This window comes from Trachurus japonicus, chromosome 14 (genome assembly GCF_045865225.1).
Source record: "Trachurus japonicus isolate A0001 chromosome 14, Traja_1.0".
Classification (NCBI taxonomy): domain Eukaryota; kingdom Metazoa; phylum Chordata; class Actinopteri; order Carangiformes; family Carangidae; genus Trachurus; species Trachurus japonicus.
In genome coordinates this window covers 7,659,866-7,681,049 of record NC_140920.1, presented here as the reverse complement: position 1 = coordinate 7,681,049, position 21,184 = coordinate 7,659,866, and the positions used below count along the sequence as shown (strand labels likewise).

Here is a 21,184-nt window from a genome sequence, read left to right as displayed (position 1 = left end):
CAATACTCACAGTTCTTGTGAAGAGGCAAGCTGCGAGCTGCAGAGTCCTCGAGAGAAAAAAAAACAAAAAACAAAACAGAGCAGATAAAAGAGGAGAGGTCGCCGTGGGCAACAGACAGTTCCCGGGAGCCATGGCAACAGGAGACTAGTACAATAGGTTGCACAGAGAGAAACAGAGAGAGAGAGAGAGAGAGAGAGGGGAGGCAGGGATGGATGTGAAGGTGGAGGGAGGCAGCTGTGCTCGTTTGTTTCTCTTCATCCTCCTCCTCCTCATCGCTCTCTCCTCTGCCGCCGCCGCCATCGTCGCTTCAATTAGCTCTGATGTGACACATGAAACCTCAGTGACTCAGCTGCAACCGGTGTGTAATTTCCTCTTTTACCCAAGAGCCACAATCCCAACAGAGTGAAGTGAAGTGAAGTGGCCCATTGCTGGAGGAGGCTGAAGTTGTGAAGTTGTGGCTCCTCTGCTGTAAAAACGCCACAGAGCAACAGACAGGAAGTCTCCAGTTTAAAGGGATAGTCTGGCGTAAGTTTAACCCCTTGGTCTATCGCTCCATCAGACCCAGGAGAACCCCCCCTCCAGAGATCAAGTTCACTGAACACAAACTTCTCTAGTTGTAGCGACTTAATCGCGGACAGCCGGATAGAAAAACACTGCCGTCTATGGAGCCACCAGCCAACCTCCATCAACAAGCCGCTTATAGCCACAAATAACGCTCAGACCAACACCAACTCTGAAACTTCTCCCAGCCCTTAGTCGACATGAGGGTGAGTAGATATAATGAGTGAAATTTCAATTTTGGGTGAAGTATCCCTTTTAAGGCTCGTCAGAGACGGAGCGACTGATTGGTCAGGTGGTTGGTTAGTTGGAGTTCTGGTCTAGACGGCCGTGCTCCGACCCAGCAGGGGGAACGCCGTTGGGAGGCCCCAGCTGGGCTCCAAGCCCCTCGGCCCATGAACCCCCTGGAAACCCTGTACCCCCCCTTGAAGTCCTTGTATCCCTCCATGAAGTCCCTGTATCCCTCCTCTGAGCCCCAGTCCGTCGTGATGAGTCCTGGCCTCTCGCCGCGGCATGGTCGCCATGGCAGCAGCAGCGGCAGCGTGGAGGGGTCGCCCCCCGCCCGGCGGTGTGAAGCTGTTGTTGTGGTTCAGGTCCATGTTGGACAGGAGGTGACCCAGCGAGTCCCAGCGCTGCGACGAGGGGAGGCGGATCAGGGAGGAGTAGCCCCGGTCTGGGAACACCGTGGCCACCGGCGTCTTCCGGGTCTCGGACGCGAACATCGACGACGCCGGAGCGGCCGGGGTCTGGACTAGTTCCCTGAGAGGCAGCAGCGGCGGCGGCTGTGGCGCCGGGAGCGGGGCGGGCTTCAGGTAGGTGCCCCCCCGCGGGTCGGCCAGGACCTCGCTGTACGGAGGGGGAGGGTCCTCCATCAGGACGGCCTCCTCGTAGCACGGCGGCTTCCCACACAGCTCAGTGTCTGGAAAGAAGCAGAGGAGAAGAGGATCAATACATCTGATGCGGAGCAGACACTCAGATCAATACATCAAACAGGTTTAATCAATGTATAATTTAAAGGGACAACGAGGAGTTTTTCCATCGGCAGAACGAAATATTCCGGGACAATAAAAAAGTCCCATATTAATGTGGAGGAATCTACGCTACCCACACTTGTTAATGGGCCCATTTTCGATAAATATATCGTTTTGTCTCTATCGTTATTTTGTTATTATTAGTGGTGGCGGAAATGCTGGGCAAGCCGACCAGCGTTTCTTTACGGTTTTTTCGGTTTCGCGGCGAGTCATGAGAATAACGCCGCCAAATCGCCGTTTATGGTCGGAACTACGACGGTATGTGATCGTCTTCGAACCTCTGACTTGAAAACACGAGTCCGTCTTGCGCCGGTCAAAGAATTTCACGGTGCACATGGAGGCTCATAGTGTGAAAACGCTTTGCTTTTCCAAAACTCCTCGTTGTCCCTTTAATATTTATCACATGTGCAGAGGAGACTGGTGACATGAATAAACAAACAAAGTTAATCCTCAGCAGGGAGAGTGCAGCAGGTTTCTTGATTCTGAAGATAAATATTGACATGAAAACATCACATTCATTAAGATTTTAATATTTTATTGAAAGTTAAAATGGCATTTATATAAATCCATTAAACACTGTCCTCAAATCCATCCATAATTATCAATATTCATTCAACATGAATCCTTAAAATGGACTGGGAAGAATCAGAGTGATGTCGTGTTTTCTAGTGTTTGTTCAGAGGCGAGCAGAAATAAGCAGCAGAAATAAAAGAATTACAAGACTCACTCGCTCAAAATCATTGAAAGATAAAACATTTAATTTAACCTTGGATAAAAAGCCACAAATGATAAAAAAAAAGGATTTCACAACAGAAGAGATGATCTGATTTTTTAAATCACTGTTGAGCTTTACTCCCAGATTTGAGACTGTTAATTCATCATTATCACAAATTATTGCATTTGTAGGTTTAAGGACTTCTTCTCTAAAAAGCATGCGGACATGTTGTTGTGTTGCAGAGAAACTAAACACAGAAGTGAAACATGTATCTGAGATAAGATTTCTGGGACCTCTGCCCTGTCAGAGAGCGAGAGAGAGTCTGTGGGCGCAGAGTAAAACTGTGGAGTCGAATATTCAACGAAACCACAGGCGAGTTGCTGAAGGCCGTTTCTATTTCCAGGCTGATGAATCTGCCCAGATCCTGATCAATATCTGTCAAACTGTTGCACAATCTCCTCCTGATACTGATGCTGCTGCTTCTACTGGACCTGAAACACCAACAGGAGCTCGTCCACATCCAGTTTCACTGCTCTGAGTTTATTTTAAAAACTTTCAATATCTGAACTCAGGTCCTAAATGCTGTAAATTTGGACACAACTTCTCATTCAATGGTTTTTCTTTATTTTTTTTAATCACTTTCTACATTGTAGTGACATCTCAGCACTTTTTAAACTTTTTACACGCATCTTTTATTATATTTAGCCTATTTTTTGTGTTTTAATACACTACGTGTTTTTGTGTCTTTATGTATTTCACTTCAGTGTTGTGATCTGTGTTGTTGTCTGTATTGTCTTGCTGCTGCTCTGTGACATTTTAAATTTCCCCTCGGGGATTAAATAAAGTATTTCTATTCTATTCTATTCATCAAAAGTATTAAGAAACACATATAAAAGTGTACAAAAAGATGTCATCAAATCAAAAGGTGGATACTTACAAAAATCTAATAGGCTTATATAAAACTTATTCTATGTCTTCAGTTTAAATCTACAATGTAGAAAGTGCTAGCGGTGGATGCTATCTGCCACCGCTAACACCCTCTAGCTCGACGCTAACTTCTGCTAGCAGTGGCGTTAGCATCCGCCACTAGCACTCGCTTCCCAGCTCACCACAGCGGCCCTCCTGCTCGTTGCAGCATAATTCTCAAGGCTTCTGTTGGTGACGGTTGGGTAACTCGGACTGTATTTCTTTTTCTTTGTAGTCCTGCTACTGCTTCTGCTGTCAGGGCCAGAGAGGAGCGGCCCAGTTTTATGACATATGAAGTTCAATTTCTTAAAGGTTTCACTTGTGATTTTTGTTTTGATTTTTGTATGTACAGATGCTACATTTGCATTTAGATACAGAGCTGCAATGTTTCTTGTTTATTTGTCCTGATCTACTCTTTAGTCTGCTGGTCAGAGTTTATGTCTCTCTCCTCCTCCTCCTCCCTCCTTCCCTCAGCACCTGCTTCTCTTTGAGCTTCACCGCTGCCTGGAGACGAAGCCTCTCCATCAGTCTGCTCTGTGACCGTGGCTCCACCGAAACCTTTTGTCTCGTCCTTTTTACTGCTCATTAAACATCTCTGACAGCAGCTGATGCTCTTTCACTCTCACGCCTCTTTTCCTTTCCCTTTAACTCTCTGATGCTCCCTCCTTCCTCTCTTCACTCTGCAGGTTTTATCCTCCACTTTCTTCTTCTTCTTCGTCATCATCTTAACTCTTGATGTGACATAAGCGTCGCTGACTTCTCCTCACAAGTCCACAACAGAAAACTTCACCAACTTCCTCAAGTTTTTATTTGATGATGCAAATGTTAAATCTGCTGTAAATGTTAATCCTCCGCTGTCACTCTGAGCCTGGAGGATTTTATGTGTGAGATGCTTCTTTGCCATTAATCTATGCTAATGCTGCTCACAATCATTTTTTACAGCGTCTGCACTTTTTTTCTTTTTTCCATTTCCAGTTCAGACGATGACGTTTTTTTCCAGGCTGAAGTTTTGAATTCCTGAGGAGGAGAGTGTTTACCTCCCTACCAGGGCAGCAAGAAACACAATGTCCCAAAAAAAACCTCATGAATTAATTTCCATAAAAACCTGTTCACGTCGTCGGCCATCGAGCTGTAAGGTTTAATTTCAACTCTGACAATGATCTAGTGTTGGTCATAATGATGACGACAGGAGAAAAGAGCGAAACTGTGGTGACGACAAAGATTATCTAATGTTGAGAAGGTTAAGTAACCACCACAAACTCATCTTCATCGCAAGAACCTTTTGAGTTATTTCCCATGCATGTTTCCATTCAGTTCTGTGGTCAATGATCTGTTCAGCAGGTCGTATTTTATGACTTATGATCATACGCACAGCTGAAAAAACCATCGGCTGCCCGCTACCCTCCCTCAATTACAAAGCCACTGCTCGCTACCTCAAAAGAGCCTCCAACATCGCAATAGACTCCGCTCACCCTGGCCATAGCCTGTTTCAGCTACGCCACAGGTCCATGAAGACACACACATCCATTCAGAAACAGTTTCTTCCCCAGGCTATCACAACACTAAACTCTCAATAAACACTGTTGCACTATGAACTCATAAAACAATCATAGTCCATAGTGCAACTGGCATCAGCTGCCATACTACAGTGCATGACAGTACTGAATGGTCCTAGTTTGGTATGCATGATGTGTGGATGAAATGACTGCTGCTTTTTTATGAATTATTTCTATTTTTGTGTATGCATGTGTTTATGCACCAATAGGAGTAGCATCTCCAATTTCGTTGTATCTGATACAATGACAAAAAAGTTTCTTTTCTATTCTATTCTTTAGGTTAGTGTTCTGCAGTGCTGAACATTTCTTCTGTGGTCGAGTTCTCCCTGGATCTTATTTCACCAACCACGTTAATAGCTGAAGCCAAGGACTGCTCTGTTTTGATTCAACAATTATTCATTATAGTTTAAAGTCAGAGTCTGTAGGTTTGTTAAAGTCAGACTCTCTACTTCGGCCTCCTAACTTCTCCTTTGAATACTTCCACCAAGACAGAGACTGGATACCGTCAAGCTGGGAGAAACAGAGGATACACACTTAGCAGAGAAGAAAAGGAAATACAGTCTGAGTGAAACGCTAGAGTGTCGGGCCCATACTGGGGCTGCCACCGCCAACGGGAGCCTCGAGGGTTATGCTGTGATGAGGACCACCCGCAGCAGAACCTCCTACTCGTTGTGGCATAAATCCTACAGACTCTACTGAGACGACAGTGTACGACGCACAGACTGATGTCAGGCTGCAGCTTTCACACAGTATTTATGCAGAAGACATAGATCCAGCCAGCAACAAAAACAGTCTACCCCAAAATACAAACAAGCTCCACATGGTCCACAGTCCACACCTCCAAACAGCTCAGTGAGAAGATTTAAAGACTTGAAGAAAAAGCATCACAACAAATGGCAGGTTTCTCATCTTCCCACCTGAAGGCCAACCCTTGTAGTACTTAGGTCTGATCCACATGGTTCATTCAGCCTCAAGACAGTCAAAGGTGATATGGTACTAAGTCAACTGTCAGTCATTTTTCAAAGCTCCGCCCCCTCACCTGAGATAAACCAGGTTAGTTATTAACACAGAGGACAAACTCCCAGGCAGGAACAACTTTATTGGACTGTGTCAGTCCCAGAGACGCAGACTGAAGAAAAGACGATCAGATTCAGCTTCGGACCAAACCAACAACTTCCTGTGAGTGAGTCCAGCTACAACACTGCTGCTTCAACCTGCTGACACTCCACACACTGAAGGTGAGTTTGACTAAAACCTGGACTCAGAGTCACAGTAAACTTCAGTCAAGTCCTGCAGCCACAGCTTCTGTAAAGACTAAGTAGTCAACAAACAGTAACAACAGTTATATTATGTTCATTCAAAATGTATTAAGAGACATGTAACAATGTAATTGATTTAGATCAAAGTCTGATTATGGACACAGATTTCTAGATCTCTCTGGTCAGATCAACTCTGTGTAGCTAACAGCCTCTGTAGCCTGATTCAACATGTAGACACTGACACCATTGGCCTTCATTCAAAAAAAGAAATTAATTAAATTCTGAAAAAACTGCAACAGGAAATAAAAGACAAATGTCAACACACAAGAAACTAAATGTTTCACCAGTGTGGAAAGTAACTAGGGTGAGAGTTAAGCCCAAGTCCTGAAAATGTCATGTCCTTTTACTTTCCTTGAATATTTTCCCCTCTCACCTCTATACTTTTCTACCCAACATCTCTGATATGTTTCTGACTAAACAATATTCTACCTACAAGAATCAGAGCAGAGCTGCTGTGTTTACCACACCATCAAAAGGCCTGGAATGAATTAACCTGTTTTACATGTTTGGCAAAGCTCCGCCCCCTGAGATGAACCAGGAAAAAGTTTGTTCCTCTTCAGTCCCAGAGCCGCAGACTGAAGAAGAGACGATCAGATTCAGCTTCGGACCAAACCAACAACTTCTTGTGAGTGAGTCCAGCTACAAGACTGCTGCTTCAACCTGCTGACACTCCACACACTGAAGGTGAGTTTGACTAAAACCTGGACTCAGAGTCACAGTAAACTTCAGTCAGGTCAGTAGAGGAGGGAGGGGAGCCATGACTGACTCTACTTCCTGTCTGCTGTGTTTTCAGATCCACTCACAGACTAAATGGCTTCCAGATTAGAGGAGGATCTCTGCTGTCCGGTCTGTACGGAGGTCTTCAGAGATCCTGTTCTTCTGTCCTGCAGCCACAGCTTCTGTAAAGACTGTCTGAAGAGCTGGTGGAAGGAGAAACTAGATCAACTGTGTCCAGTTTGTAAGAGAAGATCTTCAAGAGACCTCCCACCTTGTAACCTGGTGTTGAAGAACCTGTGTGAGAGCTTCTTACAGCAGAGAGAGCAGAGATCTTCAGAGGCTTTCTGCAGTCTGCACTCTGAGAAACTCAAACTCTTCTGTCTGGACCATCAGCAACCAGTGTGTCACATCTGCAGAGATTCAGACAAACACACCAACCACAGATTTAAACCCATCGATGAAGCTGCTTCTAAACTCAAGAAGAAACTTGAGGAAACTCTGGAGTCCTTAAAGAAGAAGTTAAAGGGTTTTGAAGAAGTTCAAGTGAAGTTTGGTCAAACAGCAGAACACATTAAGGTCCAGGCCCGACACACAGAGAGGCAGATTAAGGAGCAGTTCAAGAAGCTTCACCAGTTTCTAGAAGAGGAAGAGGAGGCCAGGATGGCTGCACTGAGGGAGGAAGAGGAGCAGAAGAGTCAGAGGATGAAGGAGAAGATGGAGGCTCTGAGCAGAGAGATAGCAGCTCTTTCACACACAGTCAGAGCCACAGAGGACGAGCTGAGAGCTGAAGACGTCTCATTCCTGCTCAACTACAAGGCTGCAGTGGAAAGAGTCCAGCAGCGCCCCCTGCTGGAGGATCCACAGCTGGACTCAGGAGCTCTGATAGACCAGGCCAAACACCTGGGCAACCTGACCTTCAACATCTGGGACAAGATGAAGGACATGGTCTCCTACAGTCCCGTGGTTCTGGACCCAAACACTGCTCATCCAGATCTCATCCTGTCTGAAGATCTGACCAGTCTGAGACATGGAGGAGTCAAACAGCAGCTTCCTGACAATCCAGAGAGGATTGATTATTTCCGCTCTGTCCTGGGCTCTGAGGGTTTTAACTCAGGGACTCACAGCTGGGATGTCGAGGTTAGAGACAATGCATGGTGGATACTGGGTGTGTTAACAGAGTCTGTGCAGAGGAAGGGAAAGAAGATAGGGTATGGATTATGGATGTTATGGTTCAATGGAGATGAACACAAAGCATGTTCACCATCAACTTCATGGACTGTTCTCCCAGTGCAGAAGAAGCACCAGAGGATCAGAGTGAATCTGGACTTGAACAGAGGAAGACTGTCGTTCTCTGATCCTGATACTAACACACACATACACACATTCACACACACTTTCACTCAGAAGATGTTTCCACTCATTGGCACTGGTAGAAACCTCCCAGTGAAGCTGTTACCAGTGAAGGTGTCAGTGACAGTGGAGCAGAGCAGTTAGAGATGAAGAGGATGATCATGATCATATTTACTTTTATTTCTTAAAGGGAGAAGTCAGTGAGTTGAACCTGTTAAACTGCACCTGTCCTCCTACTGCCTCATTATTACACTTTTCCCTTTTTACTACTTTTCGTGTAAAATATTTTCACTCTTTTTTTTATCTTTATGAGTCATTTCACATTATGTTTGTTATTATGACTTTGTATATATAGATGACCAAAAAATGATACTTTCAACCAAAATTTGATTAATTTATCATTGATCAATCTTTATTTTAAGTTCTTCTCCAGATGAAGATGATGTCAAAGATGAAAAGTGATTCATGTTTAATCATTAAGAGTTCATATGAAATGATCTAAAATGTATCAACGTGTCAGTTCATCAAAAAAGCTGAATGTACATTTTTTCAGTTTTTTTATCAACATAATAAAATGTTGTCTTGACTTGGATTCACATTCAGCTTCGTCTTTAATGTCTCCTGCATCTACACATCATCATCCCATTCTCTTTATAATTAGTAGCAGAGGTGGAGGAAGTGTTGAGATGAAGTACTGACACCACACTGTGTACAAGTACTCTGCACAGGTACTCAGTTGTGATAGAACAGCTCCTCTACATTCATCTGGACTGAGCTGTTCAACTGTCAGTCATTTTTCAAAGCTCCGCCCCCTCACCTGACTCACCTGAGATAAACCAGGTTAGTGATTAACACAGAGGACAAAGTCCCAAGAACAACTTTATTAGACTTTGTCAGTCCCAGAGACACAGACTGAAGAAGAGACGATCAGATTCAGACGCAGACTGAAGAAGAAAGGATCGGATTCAACTTCGGACCAAATCAACAACTTCCTGTGAGTGAGTCCAGCTACAACACTGCTGCTTCAACCTGCCGACACTCCACACACTGAAGGTGAGTTTGACTAAAACTTGGACTCAGAGTCACAGTAAACTTCAGTCAAGTCAGTAGAGGAGGGAGGGGAGCCATGACTGACTTTTCTTCCTGTCTGCTGTGTTTTCAGCTTCGCTCACAGACTAAATGGCTTCCAGATTAGAGGAGGATCTCAGCTGTCCGGTCTGTACGGAGGTCTTCAGAGATCCTGTTCTTCTGACCTGCAGCCACAGCTTCTGTAAAGACTGTCTGAAGAGCTGGTGGAAGGAGAAACAAGATCGACTGTGTCCTGTTTGTAAGAGAAGATCTTCAAGAGAACAACCACCTTACAATCTGGCATTGAAGAACCTCTGTGAGAGCTTCTTACAGCAGAGAGAGCAGAGATCTCCAGAGGCTCTCTGCAGTCTGCACTCTGAGAAACTCAGACTCTTCTGTCTGGACCATCAGCAGCCAGTGTGTCTCGTCTGCAGAGATTCAGACAAACACACCAACCACAGAATCAAACCCATCGATGAAGCTGCTTCGAAACTCAAGAAGGAACTTGAGGAAACTCTGGAGTCCTTAAAGAAGAAGTTAAAGGGTTTTGAAGAAGTTCAAGTGAAGTTTGGTCAAACAGCAGAACACATTAAGGTCCAGGCCCGACACACAGAGAGGCAGATTAAGGAGCAGTTCAAGAAGCTTCACCAGTTTCTAGAAGAGGAAGAGGAGGCCAGGATGGCTGCACTGAGGGAGGAAGAGGAGCAGAAGAGTCAGAGGATGAAGGAGAAGATGGAGGCTCTGAGCAGAGAGATAGCAGCTCTTTCACACACAGTCAGAGCCACAGAGGACGAGCTGAGAGCTGAAGACGTCTCATTCCTGCTCAACTACAAGGCTGCAGTGGAAAGAGTCCAGCAGCGCCCCCTGCTGGAGGATCCACAGCTGGACTCAGGAGCTCTGATAGACCAGGCCAAACACCTGGGCAACCTGACCTTCAACATCTGGAACAAGATGAAGGACATGGTCTCCTACAGTCCTGTGGTTCTGGACCCAAACACTGCTCATCCAGAACTCATCCTGTCTGAAGATCTGACCAGTCTGAGACATGGAGGAGACAAGCAGCAGCTTCCTGACAATCCAGAGAGGATTGATTCTTTCCCCTCTATCCTGGGCTCTGAGGGTTTTAACTCAGGGACTCACAGCTGGGATGTCGAGGTTGGAGACAATAGATACTGGATACTGGGTGTGTTAACAGAGTCTGTGCAGAGGAAGGGACTCAAGATAGAGTCTGGATTATGGAGGTTATGGTTCAATGGAGATAAATACAGAGCATGGTCACCATCAACTTCATGGACTGTTCTCCCAGAGCAGGATAAGTTCCAGAGGATCAGAGTGAATCTGGACTTGAACAGAGGAAAACTGTCGTTCTCTGATGCTGATACTAACACACACATACACACCTTCACACACACTTTCACTCAGAAGATGTTTCCACTCATTGGCACTAGTAGAAACCTCTCGTTAAAGCTGTTACCAGTGAAGGTGTCAGTGACAGTGGAGCAGAGCAGTTAGAGATAAAGAGGATGATCATAATTATAATGTTGTTTATTGAGAAGTCAGTGAATTGAACCTGTTAAACTGCACCTGTCTTCCTGCTGTCTCATTATTACACTTTTCCTTTTTACTACTTTTCATGTGTAAAATATTTTCACATTACGTTTGTTATTATGACTTTGTGTAGTACATAGATGACCAAAAAATGATAAATTACTTTCAACCAACATTTGATTAGTTTATCATTGATCAATCTTTATTTTAAGTTCTTCTCCAGATGAAGATGATGTCAAACATGAGAAGTGATTCTTGTTTAATCATTAAGAGTTCATATGAAATGATCTAACATGTATCAACGTGTCAGTTCATCAAAAAAGCTGAATGTACATTTTTTCTGTTTTTTATCAACATAATAAAATGTTGTCTTGACTTGGATTCATATTCAGCTTCGTCTTTAACGTCTCCTGCATTTACACATCATCATCCCATTCTCTTTATAATTAGTAGCAGAGGTGGAGGAAGTGTTAAGATGAAGTACTGACACCACACTGTGTACAAGTACTCTGCACAGGTTCTCAGTTGTGATGGAACAGCTCCTCTACATTCATCTGGACTGAGCTGTTCAACTGTCAGTCATTTTTCAAAGCTCCGCCCCCTCACCTGACTCACCTGAGATGAACCAGGTTAGTGATTAACACAGAGGACAAAGTCCCAGGAACAACTTTATTAGACTTTGTCAGTCCCAGAGACGCAGACTGAAGAAGAGACGATCAGATTCAGCTTCGGACCAAACCAACAACTTCCTGTGAGTGAGTCCAGCTACAACACTGCTGCTTCAACCTGCTGACACTCCACACACTGAAGGTGAGTTTGACTAAAACCTGAACTCAGAGTCACAGTAAACTTCAGTCAAGTCAGTAGAGGAGGGAGGGGAGCCATGACTAACTCTACTTCCTGCCTGCTGTGTTTTCAGCTTCGCTCACAGACTAAATGGCTTCCAGATTAGAGGAGGATCTCTGCTGTCCGGTCTGTACGGAGATCTTCAGAGATCCTGTCGTTCTGTCCTGCAGCCACAGCTTCTGTAAAGACTGTCTGAAGAGCTGGTGGAAGGAGAAACAAGATCAACTGTGTCCAGTTTGTAAGAGAAGATCTTCAAAGGAACAACCACCTTATAATCTGGCGTTGAAGAACCTGTGTGAGAGCTTCTTACAGCAGAGAGAGCAGAGATCTTCAGAGGCTTTCTGCAGTCTGCACTCTGAGAAACTCAAACTCTTCTGTCTGGACCATCAGCAGCCAGTGTGTCTTGTCTGCAGAGATTCAGACAAACACATCAACCACAGAATCAAATCCATCGATGAAGCTGCTTCAGACCTCAAGAAGGAACTTGAGGAAACTCTGAAGCCCTTAAAGAAGAAGTTAGAGGGGTTTGAAGAAGTTCAAGTGAAGTTTGGTCAAACAGCAGAACACATTAAGGTCCAGGCCCGACACACAGAGAGGCAGATTAAGGAGCAGTTTAAGAAGCTTCACCAGTTTCTAGAAGAGGAAGAGGAGGCCAGGATGGCTGCACTGAGGGAGGAAGAGGAGCAGAAGAGTCAGAGGATGAAGGAGAAGATGGAGGCTCTGAGCAGAGAGATAGCAGCTCTTTCACACACAGTCAGAGCCACAGAGGACGAGCTGAGAGCTGAAGACGTCTCATTCCTGCTCAACTACAAGGCTGCAGTGGAAAGAGTCCAGCAGCGCCCCCTGCTGGAGGATCCACAGCTGGACTCAGGAGCTCTGATAGACCAGGCCAAACACCTGGGCAACCTGACCTTCAACATCTGGAACAAGATAAAGGACATGGTCTCCTACAGTCCTGTGGTTCTGGACCCAAACACTGCTCATCCAGAACTCATCCTGTCTGAAGATCTGACCAGCGTGAGAGAAGGAGATGAACAGCAGCTTCCTGACAATCCAGAGAGGTTTGATTATTTCCCCGCTGTCCTGGGCTCTGAGGGTTTTAACTCAGGGACTCACAGCTGGGATGTCGAGGTTAGAGACAATGCATGGTGGATACTGGGTGTCGTAACAGCGTCTGTGAAGAGGAAGGAATTTAACGTAGGGTCTGGATTATGGAGAATATGGTTCAGTGGAGATAAACACAAAGCAAAGTCACCATCAACGCCAGTCACTGTACTCCCAGTGCAGAAGAAGTTCCAGAGGATCAGAGTGAATCTGGACTTGAACAGAGGAAAACTGTCGTTCTCTGATGCTGATACTAACACACACATACACACCTTCACACACACTTTCACTGAGAAGATGTTTCCAATCATTGACACTGTTAGAAACCTCCCAGTGAAGCTGTTACCAGTGAAGGTGTCAGTGACAGTGGAGCAGAGCAATTAGAGATGAAGAGGATGATCATATTTACTTTTATTTCTTAAAGGGAGAAGTCAGTGAGTTGAACCTGTTAAACTGCACCTGTCCTCTTACTGCCTCATTATTACACTTTTCCCTTTTAACTACTTTTCCTGTAAAATATTTTCACTCTTTTTTATCTTTATGAGTCATTTCACATTATGTTTGTTATTATGACTTTGTGTATACAGATGACCAAAAATGTATAATTTACTTTTAACCAACATTTGATTAGTTTATCATTGATCGATCTTTATTTTAAGTTCTTCTCCAGATGAAGATGATGTCAAACATGAAAAGTGATTCCTGTTTAATCATTAAGAGTTCATATGAAATGATCTGAAATGTATCAACGTGTCAGTTCATCAAAAAAGCTGAGTGTACATTTTTTCTGTTTTTTTGTCAACATAATAAAATGTTGTCTTGACTTGGATTCATATTCAGCTTCGTCTTTAATGTCTCCTGCATCTACACATCATCATCCCATTCTCTTTATAATTAGTAGCAGAGGTGGAGGAAGTGTTGAGATGAAGTGCTGACACCACACTGTGTACAAGTACTCTGCACAGGTACTCAGTTGTGATAGAACAGCTCCTCTACATTCATCTGGACTGAGCTGTTCAACTGTCAGTCATTTTTCAAAGCTCCGCCCCCTCACCTGAGATAAACCAGGTTAGTTATTAACACAGAGGACAAACTCCCAGGCAGGAACAACTTTATTGTACTTTGTCAGTCCCAGAGCCGCAGACTGAAGAAGAGACGATCAGATTCAGCTTCGGACCAAACCAACGACTTCTTGTGAGTGAGTCCAGCTACAACACTGCTGCTTCAACCTGCTGACACTCCACACACTGAAGGTGAGTTTGACTAAAACCTGGACTCAGAGTCACGGTAAACATCAGTCAAGTCAGTAGAGGAGGGAGGGGAGCCATGACTGACTCTACTTCCTGTCTGCTGTGTTTTCAGCTTCGCTCACAGACTAAATGGCTTCCAGACCAGAGGAGGATCTCTGCTGTCCGGTCTGTACGGAGATCTTCAGAGATCCTGTTCTTCTGTCCTGCAGCCACAGCTTCTGTAAAGACTGTCTGAAGAGCTGGTGGAAGGAGAAACAAGATCAACTGTGTCCAGTTTGTAAGAGAAGATCTTCAAAGTTACTTCCACCTCTTAATCTGGTGTTGAAGAACCTGTGTGAGAGCTTCTTACAGCAGAGAGAGCAGAGATCTTCAGAGGCTTTCTGCAGTCTGCACTCTGAGAAACTCAGACTCTTCTGTCTGGACCATCAGCAGCCAGTGTGTCTCGTCTGCAGAGATTCAGACAAACACACCAACCACAGAATCAAACCCATCGATGAAGCTGCTTCACAACTCAAGAAGGAACTTGAGGAAACTCTGAAGCCCTTAAAGAAGAAGTTAAAGGGTTTTGAAGACGTTCAAGTGAAGTTTGGTCAAACAGCAAAACACATTAAGGTCCAGGCCCGACACACAGAGAGGCAGATTAAGGAGCAGTTTAAGAAGCTTCACCAGTTTCTGGAAGAGGAAGAGGAGGCCAGGATGGCTGCACTGAGGGAGGAAGAGGAGCAGAAGAGTCAGAGGATGAAGGAGAAGATGGAGGCTCTGAGCAGAGAGATAGCAGCTCTTTCACACACAGTCAGAGCCACAGAGGACGAGCTGAGAGCTGAAGACGTCTCATTCCTGCTCAACTACAAGGCTGCAGTGGAAAGAGTCCAGCAGCGCCCCCTGCTGGAGGATCCACAGCTGGACTCAGGAGCTCTGATAGACCAGGCCAAACACCTGGGCAACCTGACCTTCAACATCTGGAACAAGATGAAGGACATGGTCTCCTACAGTCCTGTGGTTCTGGACCCAAACACTGCTTATCCAAGACTCATCCTGTCTGAAGATCTGACCAGTGTGAGACAAGGAGACAGACAGCAGCTTCCTGACAATCCAGAGAGGTTTGAATATTACGGCTTTGTCCTGGGCTCTGAGGGTTTTAACTCAGGGACTCACAGCTGGGATGTCGAGGTTGGAGACAATACACACTGGACACTGGGTGTGTTACCAGAGTCTGAGCAGAGGAAGGGGCTCAACATATGGTCTGGATTATGGAGGTTATGGTTCGATGGAGATAAATACAAAGCAGATTCACCATCAACTTCATGGACTGTTCTCCCAGTGCAGAAGAAGCTCCAGAGGATCAAAGTGAATCTGGACTTGAACAGAGGAAAACTGTCGTTCTCTGATCCTGATACTAACACACACATACACACATTCACACACACTTTCACTCAGAAGATGTTTCCACTCGTTGGCACTGCTAGAAACCTCCCAGTGAAGCTGTTACCAGTGAAGGTGTCAGTGACAGTGGAGCAGAGCAGTTAGAGATAAAGAGGATGATCATATTTATCATGTTGTTTATTTCTTAAAGGGAAAAGTCAGTGAATTGAACCTGTTAAACTGCACTTGTCCTCCCACTGCCTCATTATTACACTTTTCCTTTTTTACTACTTTTCATGTGTAAGATATTTTCACATTACGTTTGTTATTATGACTTTGTGTAGGCCTATATAGATGACCAAATATTGATACATCCTATGTAGAAAACTATATAGTGAGCTCATTGGTTAAATGAGAACACTTTTGAACACAACTACAATGCGCAATTAGTTATATCATCTCTGTTGCACAATTAAAACTAACTAATAAAACTAATAGTTTTTTTGTTTTGTATTGGATTTTTATAGCCTACTTTATGGAATAAAATTAATTATTGTTTTTTGTTTATTTCTGTTTAAATCATGTGTACATAATGGGGCGGTGTTTAGCTCAGTTGGTAGAGCACCCGCCCCATGTGTTGAGGCTATACTCTTCGCTGCAGGCGGCCCCGGTTCGAGTCCCGCGTCGGACGGCCCTATCCTGCATGTCATTCCCCCCATCTCTGCCTCCCATTTCCTGTCACACTCTCAACTGTCCTATCGAATAAAGGCATGAAAAGCCAAAAAATATACTTTAAAAAAAAAAAAAAAAATCATGTGTACATAATGTTGTTTATTGATTTGTGTACTTGATTCTTCAAGTTAAAAAAAAAGAAAGAACAAAAGGCTCAAATAAACTCCGGTTTCAAAATAAAAAGTTCTTGTCTGCTGTCTTTCAGCGCGACCGCAATGCATTAAGGTATATAGGCCTACAGTGCTGCTTGGTTAGTGACCATCGGTTAAGACATTTCACAGGGCATTGTGGATACTATGAGTCCACTATATACAGTAAGGTGTATTAATTCTCATTATACATTAGTCGGGTGGTTCTCATACGTTTTTACATCAAGGACCCCTACATTGACACAATTTAGACCACGGACCCCCATTGGACAACATTTTGAAACAAACACCGGAAATGCACAATATTTGTACTTCTACTTCTACTTCTTTAGTCAATGTATACATTCAAATTAGGGCCAATGGCCTTTTAAATCTAGAAAAAGTGGTAAAACCGCACTTTGAGAACCACTGCATTAGACAGCACTACAAAATGGTGTCTTCATGATTTTGGACGCGGCCTTTGAGTTCAGCAGAGAAGAAGCTCTGTGAATATTTTCCCATCATGCATTGTGGCGACATGATGACAGGTGTAATTACAGTGATCAGTAACTCTCATGGGAAAAAGTCTAAACCTCTCAGTCATGATGGAGTCACCTCTCTCCCCCCTGCTGTGCTCCACCCCGCCCCCCACCTCCATCTTTCTCTCCGTCTCCGTCACCACTTGGCCTCCACAGTCGGCGCCCACACCTCAGCAGCGGCAGCAGCTGTCGCCATGACGCCCTGCAAGGTGGGCGGAGGCTGGGAAACCGAGGAGTCTAAAAAATATATATAATAATTACAATAATAATCTGACAGTGAATAAATATAATCCTGGTCCTGTCCCACGCTCTCTGACTGCACCTGAACCTCTCACAGGAACCGATGTCTCTTGCTGTTCTGGGATTTTCATGACTGATGATGATGATGATGATGTTAATGAGTAAAAAAGTCAAATAAGACAGATGTTGTTGCACAGTGTAGAGCTGCATGAACAGACAACAACATTTATTTCCTCTAGTACATCAACCAAGGCAAGGACATCTCTTCTACATCAAACCAAGACCGTTTGAAGGCACAAAATAAAGAGTTATTATCAGGGAACGTAACTGAATATCTAAGAAAGGCAATAACTTAAGAAAAGTGTGCCCATTCATTCATCCTTCTGCTCATTTAATGTTATATTATAGTTTTTTATTTCCTTATTTGAATTACTGTAACATGGTCTGGGCAGCTACATCTCCTACACATCTCAAGAAATTATGTACTATTCAGAAGAGATTCATAAGATTCATCTCACATTCAAATGCTCCGTCAGCACCACTATTCATTAAGTATTCTCTTCTACCAATTCACACATTGAATAACTATCAGATTTGTTTGTTTATTCACAAGTTTATTTACAGGAACCAAGATCTCCCTATCACTTTTCAAAATTTCTTTACCTTCACTTATAATGTACATTCTCACCGCACTAGACACAGTAATAATCTTACTCTATATTTACCCTTCACCCGCACATCACACCATCAGTTTAATATGACTTATAGAGGTCCTATATTTTGGAATGGACTACCTCCTTCATTAAGATCCATTTCTTCTTCTTCACTTTTTAAAAAGCAGTTAAAAATACATCTCAACTTCTCTTGAATTTCCCACTCTTTCCTCTCTCTCTTTTGCTCTCTCCATATCCCACATCCTTACTTTGTCTTTTTATGAGTTCAATTAATTAATTTTTTGTATATTATCTCTATTGTCTTTATTGTTACCGAATCACTTTGCACTTTATCTCCTTATTTTTTTCTCATTTCTGTTCATTTCTGCTCATATAACATTGATTATGTATGCACTTTATCTCTTTTTTTAATGTTTATTTGTTAGCCATTGAAATTTGTCTTGTTGTAATTTGTTATAGGGGTGGAACCTATGTACAAGCCAACCGGCTTCGTTCCCTCCTTGCACCATTGAAATTTGTGTGCTAAATAAATAAACTAATAAACTAAACTCAGTCGCACCCTAAAAGTCAGATATTAAAGTCAAAATCATATATTCAACCTCAGTAGATAATGATGTGATTTTGTCATAATCTGACAGTAATTTTGTCAATATTTAAGAGGTTAAAGATTTCAGCTGATTTGACAGGTGATCCACAGGCTGTTATTGATCTCCGTCATCAGTCGGCAGCCGTGACCTCGCAGCGTGTTGATGAGACGTGACTCTGTCTGTGGTGCTAAAGTCACGATTCATACTAACTCTTGTGGAGTGGTAGATAACATTATTTATCATCTACCATGTTACCATGTGCATATTTGTGTAGTCTTATCTGTCATAAACAAGAGGTTACGGGGCGCGTTACGTTTGTGTGGCGGTGTCACCATGGAGACGAGAGCTGGGACACCGGGTCGGAGGCTCTGATCTTACAAGGTTGGTTTTCAGCCAAAAGACGCTAGGTGGAAGGCAGAGAGCCTCCTTTCTCCCTGGAACAAGTTACAAGTCTTCGTCTTGTTCTGGCCTGCACTGAGTGGGTTACGAACCCGGGTCTCCCACACCGCGGGCGACGATGCTAACCGTTTCGCCAAGAGGTCAATGACCACTTGGCAAGTGGGTTAGCACGTCTTTTATGGGTGAGTGTGTTACCGCTACCCGCCACATGTTGACACTTCTCCTCATAGATATATATACTGACTAGATGCCGCGTTCCCAGGCAACTCTATTGAGTGGAATACGTCAACGCGGCCTCCATCTTGGTCCGGGGGAAGACGTGTCTACTTACTGCACTAGTCAACAGAGGCAGCTGGTCTATCAACCATTAAAATCGCCATAACTCACCGAATATTCAACCGATTTTCAAGCCGTTTGGTTTATTATAAATGTCAGACATATATTTATGATACAACTACAAAAAAAATGTATTTGGAAATGTTTTATAATTTCTTTTTTAATGTATTAAACATACACTTACATACTCAGACACACACCCACATGCATAAATACACTGAAATGTGTTCTACAAGGGTCTGACCGGGTCTGACTGCTTGTCAGACGTATATTATGTCTATGGTCAGAACCCCCGAACCAAGATGGCGGCACTATTGACGTACGCTGAGAAGCTGAAGGCGGCATCTAGTCAGTATATACAGTATATCTATGACTTCTCCTCACTGGTACCTTGTGACTGTTTTTTTGACCCCTAAATTGTTTTCCTGATGGTCACCCAGTGTTGGGGGGAGCGATAATGCGACTAAAATTGATGCAGGCAAACCGGAGTTACACCATGGCTAGACGGCGCTAGCGATAGCGACAACGCTAACCTATGGGGGCAATTCTTTCAACCACAACAAACACTCAAAAAACAATCAAATATCTATGGTACATGACTCGAACCCTTACGAGACACCACTGAACTCATATAGTGTACAGTATAAACAGTATAAACTTCGTGTTTTTGCATGTAGCCACTCACCTCAGACAGCCGAACTCTGAAACATCCTGGAAAGACATTACTATCCGATCACAGAGCGCCTGCTCTCCCCGCCACAGAAACAAACACTTTTTCCTTGTTGTCATGATGTGATAATGAAAAATAAACAGTCGAGCAGTGCAGTGGTAATGTCTATAATATCTCCTGACCGTTTATTTTTGTAAAGAAATCATCACAACAAGTAAAAAGTGTTTGTTTCTGTGGTGGGGAGAGCAGGAATTCTCCTTTAAGGTGGAAATCCTCTATGGAGTTCCTCTTTAAACAACATTTCAGAATAAAAACAAACTTGCATCAAGTTTAATCTCCTCTAGCTCACCTGCGGGAAACCACCGATTAAAACTGTTGATAATGAACGAAGCAGAAACCAGCCTGTGTGTGTGTGTTACCTGGCATCGTGACCCACGTCGCCTCGGGCATGGGATGAGGAACCAGCACAGGAAGTGGCGGCGACAGGGCGTGAGGAGGGCAGAACTGTGGCGGCTCCCTGGGCAGCTGTAGCGGCTGCAACTGTGGCGGCTGCAGCAACAGCGGCGGATGAGGAGGAGGAGGAGGAGGAGGAGCAGCGGGTGGGTATCCTCCTCCTCCTCCTCCTCCTGCGGTGGGTTGACAGCCCAGCGGCTCCATCTCCACCGTCCGCAGACACTGCTCCCGGAGACGCTCCTCGCGGCGACGCTTCAGCCGGCGCTGCAGGAAGCTGCAGAAGCAGCAGAGCATGACGATCAGCGCCCAGACCAACCAGAAGCCGGCGAAACAGGCCAGGAAGGTGTAGGTGCCCTGCGACATCACCATGGCAGTGACGGGATGGGCTGTAAGCTCCGCCCCCTTGGAGACGAGGTGAGGTCTGGAGTCGCTCCGACAGGTTTGGTTTCTCCTCCACTCAGAGCTTCAGCAATTCAAACAGACAGTCAAAGGTTTTCTTGTTGAGATGATTGAAAGAAGAGTTGAGGAAATTAACAACGATTCTGATTTTAACCGTCAAAAAAACTACATGGACGGTTGGCGAGTTCAGGAAATCCAGTAAAATCCACCAAAAGCTGAAAAAAACGTCTGAAAAAACAAAGAAAATGCTGCGTTCACAGTGTCGTTGGGAGCTTATAAAAATAAAAGCATCCTCAATAAAAGAGGCAGGAAACTCATTTAATAAAAAAATTCATTAATTTTTTCTGAGTAAAAGTTAATGATGCAGATAATCACCTTGGAAACAGCAGCAGCAGCAGCAGCTCGTTAAGTCGGCTCTGACCACCTGGTTCTCATGTGAATAAATTGAGAGGCAGCAACCAAGGAAATGTTTGTCCTTATGAAATAAACTAAATTAGTGTCAATGTTTTATATTTCAAAGTTTCTGAAAGGTCAAACATGTTGTGAGTCCGGAAATGACTGGCTTCCTGTTTGCAGATCTTGATGTTTTTTTTGCTTTTTTTGTTCTTTAGAAATCTCTTCATTTAAATGGAAATG

The 21,184-nt window shown here is 44.0% G+C and overlaps 4 protein-coding genes across 6 annotated transcripts; 3 read left to right on the top strand and 1 right to left on the bottom strand.

Annotated features, from left to right (window-relative positions):
• Nucleotides 1–875: 875 nt before the first annotated feature.
• prr7 (proline rich 7 (synaptic)) lies at nt 876–20,640 on the bottom strand. 2 transcript variants are annotated; one of them, XM_085796798.1, is made up of 3 exons: nt 20,516–20,640; nt 20,116–20,423; nt 876–1,478 (listed from the first exon to the last, which is right to left on the bottom strand). In XM_085796798.1, the coding sequence occupies exons 2-3, from the start codon at nt 20,351–20,353 to the stop codon at nt 880–882; spliced, it is 837 nt and encodes a 278-aa protein (XP_085652924.1). In that variant the 5' UTR covers nt 20,354–20,423; nt 20,516–20,640; the 3' UTR covers nt 876–879. The 2 variants fall into 2 exon arrangements, with proteins under 2 accessions (XP_085652924.1, XP_085652923.1); XM_085796797.1 differs by having other exon boundaries at nt 20,116–20,577.
• LOC146974174 (nuclear factor 7, brain-like) lies at nt 6,957–15,556 on the top strand. Of its 2 annotated transcripts, XM_085796796.1 has the most exons (2): nt 6,957–7,202; nt 14,405–15,556. In XM_085796796.1, exons 1-2 carry the CDS (start codon nt 6,957–6,959, stop codon nt 15,554–15,556), a joined length of 1,398 nt encoding a protein of 465 aa, XP_085652922.1. The 2 variants fall into 2 exon arrangements, with proteins under 2 accessions (XP_085652922.1, XP_085652921.1); XM_085796795.1 differs by lacking the exon at nt 14,405–15,556 and having other exon boundaries at nt 6,957–8,359.
• Nucleotides 9,393–10,793, top strand: LOC146974176 (nuclear factor 7, brain-like). Its single transcript, XM_085796793.1, has one exon. It carries the CDS (start codon nt 9,393–9,395, stop codon nt 10,791–10,793), a length of 1,401 nt encoding a protein of 466 aa, XP_085652919.1.
• LOC146974175 (E3 ubiquitin-protein ligase TRIM39-like) lies at nt 11,766–13,163 on the top strand. The gene has a single exon (XM_085798878.1). It carries the CDS (start codon nt 11,766–11,768, stop codon nt 13,161–13,163), a length of 1,398 nt encoding a protein of 465 aa, XP_085655004.1.
• Nucleotides 20,641–21,184: the final 544 nt, after the last annotated feature.